The 5,159-nt window shown below is 36.8% G+C and overlaps 1 protein-coding gene across 1 annotated transcript in view; it reads left to right on the top strand.

Annotated features, from left to right (window-relative positions):
* Window positions 1-5,159, top strand: part of TTC37 (tetratricopeptide repeat domain 37) — a 52,666-nt gene that overhangs the window by 32,800 nt on the left and 14,707 nt on the right. The window contains 5 exon segments of the mRNA XM_009330309.1: window positions 693-816; window positions 3,098-3,316; window positions 4,141-4,213; window positions 5,002-5,056; window positions 5,158-5,159. The exon segment at window positions 5,158-5,159 is cut by the window's right edge and continues 109 nt beyond it. Of these exon segments, the coding sequence (XP_009328584.1) occupies window positions 693-816; window positions 3,098-3,316; window positions 4,141-4,213; window positions 5,002-5,056; window positions 5,158-5,159 (473 nt within the window).

Raw genomic sequence — 5,159 nt, 5'->3', positions numbered from 1 at the left:
CAGCAGGGTGCTAGAACTATTACAATGTACAAAGGGAAGCTACGTTTCTTCAAGTGTTTAATTCTTGTCCATTAAGCTGTTGTGCTCTTAGCTTCCCTTGTTCTCAAATGAAATGGCTTTCCTGGAAAAATCAGTTCTGACTAGGAGATCAATGTGTTGTTCAAAGCACTTTTAGTGCAAAATGTAAGTGCTGTATTGTCGTGTTCTGCACTGCTAAGATGTGAGACTTCACAAAAAGGTGTGTTGAATTGGCAGTGTAAAAGTGTAAGCACTCGCAAAGGAGCAGCCAGCTCAGCATTTTAAGTAACTCAGTTTTTAATTGGAGTGATGTGTGCCCATCTGAAGTACTATTCCATAAATAAACTACCACAGGGGAGTATTTAAACTGTGTTCTTTCAGGCATTTTCTGGATATCCCAATATTGCTTTTCAATTCTGTTTCCACTTGATTCATATTAAACAACTCCCAGGCTCTAAACAGCCCTGTAAATCTGTTTCCCAACATCAGTTACTTCCAAAGTCTTAGTCAACTTTTTTTGTCTTCTGCCTATGATTTGAGGTGTGAAAATATAGCGAGCCTGAAACCAAAGTGGCCCTGTGTGTGTTCTAATATCATGCCTCTCTAGCTAGAGGCTTTATAAACGTTGTATTTTTTTTCTCCTACTTCAATTCTTTGTCTTGAATTTTTACCAGCCTATGAAAAAGCCTTGTCTGTTGCTGAGTCTGAACAAGATAAAGCACATATCCTGACTGCCTTGGCAATAATAGAGTATAAACAGAACAAAGTGGATGCTGCAAAGACCCTGCTGTTTAAATGGTGAGTGGAAGGAATAATAATCAGTATATGATGTTTTATTGTACTGCTGAATCCTCAAATTTACTTTTTGGGGGATCTCAGGTGGATATTTTCTTTTTATGTTGCAGAGTAAAAGTGGGAGTGGATGCAGCGTTCTTTTAAGCTTATTGATGTGATAGATTTGTTTTGTTTTATGGCCTGTGTCTTCTTCCATATTCTTAAAGCAGTATGGAGTGGAAGGGTTAGTGGGCTGGGCAGTTTGGATGTCTAATATCCTTGAATGGTGGTTTGAATAGGTTTATCTTTTAAGACAATATTAATCTGTAGTTGTCCTAAGCACTAGGCAATATTTTTGCTCTTTAGCTGTAAGAAATCTAGATGATTAAGGAAAACAATTTCAGTTTAAATAGTCAGAAATCTCCAGAAGAATTGTGTTCCAATCATCATAGACAAGGACAATCTTGTGGCTTTCCCATGAAAAGAGAGAGATCTGTATCAGTTGTTCACTATAGTCATGAATGTCTTTTCTTTTCAGAGCTGTGGAGGCTAAAAGTCTGTGCATCATTGTTAGTCTCCTGGTAGCTATGGATTGAGAGCTAACATCTCAGCCTCTCAGGATCAACTCTCTGTCAATAAAGAACTCCAGTAGTGGCTGTACAGTCTCCGTCTTGCCAGCAGACTCCTGAAGTTACTGAAATAGTGAAGGTCCATGACCTAGTGCACTCTAAATCCTGAGTAACTGATGATTAACTAGCTAGGGACCTGATATTTCCTACATCCTATTAATCACTGCAGACTTTCTATTTTTGTCATAAACATCAACAGTGAGAATTTTCTACATGACGTTAGTTGTTTGTGTTTAAAGAAAAAAAAAGTAGTAAATGGTTTAGGAAAGTAACACTACAGTGAATATGTCTAGACCTGAATTGGAAGCACAGTGCTGCAAAAGTATACGGTGGATTTTAGAAAAAGAATGGTGCATTCTAGTCCAATAGACAGATGTCTTTATTGACTGGAATTTCTGCTAGATGACTTAAAGGACCTTGAACAAGAAGCTGCCTTTCTTCTTTTCTCATGGCCAGCTGGGCACAGAGATTTTTAGCAGTGAGTATGTCTTTATAGCTAATATGAGAGACTCCCACTTCTTACTTGTCGAAGGGCAGCGCCTTTGCGCCAGATAGCATAGTGCTGGCTATTCAAGTTTATGTTTAACAGCTCTTACAAATTTTTCTTGATAGGGACTGAAAACAAAACATAGAATTGGAAGTTTATATTCTTGTCTGTTTTTTTGAAGGCAAAAATAATCATTAGAAGCTTGATTAGGAGCCTATAGTCACCTGATAAGTGAAAGTAAGCAGCACTTCATTCTGTAGTTGTATTTAGGACATTACAGTGAAGTAACTGCAAATTACTGTTGCCATGCACTATTTTGTTATGTGCCTCCGTTCAGTTTGTATTGCCATTTATTGAGTTGTCTTTATTGTAAGAACACCTTGAACTAGTACATTAGTTAAGGTCTTTTGAATTTTGGTTGGTTGTACTGAGCTCACTTTGTTTTCACCAGAGTTGAAGATCAGGGGATTAACTTGAGAGTTCTCCACCTATACTAGAAAAATTTGCTGAAAAAAAAATCAGTAACTGTATCTAGTAGGTCTCCAATAAAGTTTAGAATACTATTGGTATGAGGTCAAACTGCCTCTCACAATGAAATGAATGGAACCGTGCAACTGACAGTGGTACTAAAACTAATAGATGGTGGAAAGCATGCTCAAACTGCCTTACATTGGAACAAATCTTGATGTAAACAAGGCATAATTTCTCAGAACATCCCTGTTCTCAGAAAGAGCAGTTCTATGCAGCAGGCTCATTTCTGGCTTTTGCCTTCCTGGATTTCTGTTGCAAAGCTCTAAATAGGCACACTACAACTTAGGTTTGATACTAGTTAGGAGTACAGATGCCTTCAAGAAATGAAAATACTTGTCAGTGTTACACGTTGCCTCTTACCATCCATTTTATGGCTGCTCCTGAAGGACAATTAATGTCAGAGTCTTGCCAAGTAGTTACACATTATAAGCTTGAGTGCTGAAATGGCACATAACCACTGCTGTTTTCCATATGCTGAGATCTCAAGGATACTGATCTAGCTTGTTCCACAATCCCACAGTGAGAGGCTGTTATTTCTGTACCCCATGCATGATACATAGGAGCAAGAGGACTCAGAAGTAACAAGTACTGTAATGTTAACAGTAAGTTTAATTTATGCTCCAAAATAGTGTCTCCTTCCCTCCCTCTGATTCAACAGCTCATTAAAGGAACCTAGTACGGAAAGTCTGAAGGCTTTGTGCACGCTAGGACTGGTAAAGCAGGATGCCACGCTTGCAACAGCAGCCCTAAAAGAATTACTGAAGCATGAAAAAGGGGACGATACAATTTATGAGAGGTGCCTTATTGCATCTGCTGTTTATGCATTGCAAGGTAGAAATGTGGGGGTCCAGAGAGAAGTCTCCAAAGCAATACATAGGTATGTATTTTGTCTTTCTTTAGATTGCCTTGTAAATGCTTGCTTTGATGACATTGAATGGTAAGCAAACCTCTGTTCACTTGCAGCATTCTTCTTAAAAAAAAAAAAAGAAAATTGTTTTTCAAACGTGAAGTCCTCACTTAAGATTGTAGCATCAGTCGACAGAAGCTTGCTTTCTGATGCACGGTATCAAATGGCAGAAGTTTCATGGCTTGTTCGGGGTTTTCTTGTTTTGTTTTGGTGGCTTCTTTGGTAGCTAGATCAGTTCACTGTGCTATAAAAGCATTTTTCATCATATGTAGCAGAACCTTCAACCTAGAAAAGTCTCTAGGTCTTCTATTTAATACTTAACAGCCTCTGAAGCTGTTCACTCCGTTAGCTAAGTGTCTGTGTTTAAATGTGCTTTGATTAGCCTTGGCAACATAGATGGGGGAATTTTAATCAATGCCTTTAAGCAAGCCACACCTCAGTCTCTCCAAGTGTTTTCAGAAACTCTTCTTTATGCAAATTGTTTTTCTCCCACTGCAATTAAAATTCCTTGTTCTTCAGACTATGAGGACAAGACCTGTAGTCCTAGAGTTTATTTGTTTTCTTCCCATGAATATTGATATGCATATTGTACATTTTATTTCTTTAGCTAGCAATATAACTTCAGTACTGTGTTGTTTGTTTTAAATTACTACCCATGTCTATTTTCAACCACACTGGGTTGTTTTCTTAATAGCAAAAGATCCATTTGGGATTTATAGCAACTGCCTACTGAGTCATGGAGGACCAGGTTCACATCTAAACCAGAAAGTCTAATATCCTTGTTCTTTTCCCAGTAACCCTGATAATCCTGCCCTCTGGTCTCTTCTGTCTCAACTAGTTCCACTGTATGCATCACAAAAGGCAAAAGTAAGTGCATTGCTGTATGTAATACATGTGTGCTGTTTACATCCCAAGTAGTCTGTGTTGTTTCTTAACTAAAAAAAGCCCCAGCCTTCAGTACATGGACATACACAAGCACATACGGAGCAATGCACAGGTACATACTGACGTTACATATCCAATTATTTGCACCTTTCGTGGGGTAGCAATTCTTCATCTTGAAATAAACTTACAGGAAAAATCCACTAGAATTACTCCAACAAGAAAAGGCTGTACTATGTATAATTTTTTTGTTTACTTTTATACTTATTTGTGTGTATATAAATATATATTTGGATTTACATATGTTGAATTTGGTTAATCTAGTCAATTTCACTTTTCGCATAGCCAATATTTCCTTGCTGCTTTTATGCTTATTATTAGCTCTTCTGCAAATAAATACTCTTTGTAAATAAATAATTTATAATTATGTAAACAGAACTAGCACCTGAAAACAAACCCCTTTCTATACGGGGCTAAAATTAGAAACACAACATATGGATAAGCTCTAATCCTGAATGTCTCTTCCTAATTCGTTACAAAGAGGTCGTGCTGTAGCCAAGGAAAAGATCTCATTGTGCAAACTTTTTATTTCTGATTAACAAAGATTTTTATCATTTATCATTTAATCTTTTAATTTTTAATTAAAATTAATTAAAATATTTTATCATTTAATCATTTATCTTAATGCCGAAGATCTTGGCATTACATTTTGTATAAAATCTCTTAATTAATCAGTGATATAACCAAATCAATTTTTTTTTTAAATCTTGCAGGGGGGAGCTGTGGCAGGAAACGTCGCACATGTACTTGATGTAAACCGTGGAAAGGTTTGGCTTTCTTAAAATGCAGACTTTATAATTCCATAAACAATCCTAAAATTAATTCCATCTGATCAATTACAGTGTAAAGTCACTTTTATGTTCTGTTTTAT

Source organism: Pygoscelis adeliae, unplaced genomic scaffold (genome assembly GCF_000699105.1).
Source record: "Pygoscelis adeliae isolate BGI_AS28 unplaced genomic scaffold, ASM69910v1 Scaffold178, whole genome shotgun sequence".
NCBI classification, from domain to species: domain Eukaryota; kingdom Metazoa; phylum Chordata; class Aves; order Sphenisciformes; family Spheniscidae; genus Pygoscelis; species Pygoscelis adeliae.
Note: the sequence above shows the minus strand (reverse complement) of the source record. Positions and strands in the feature narration are given on the sequence as shown.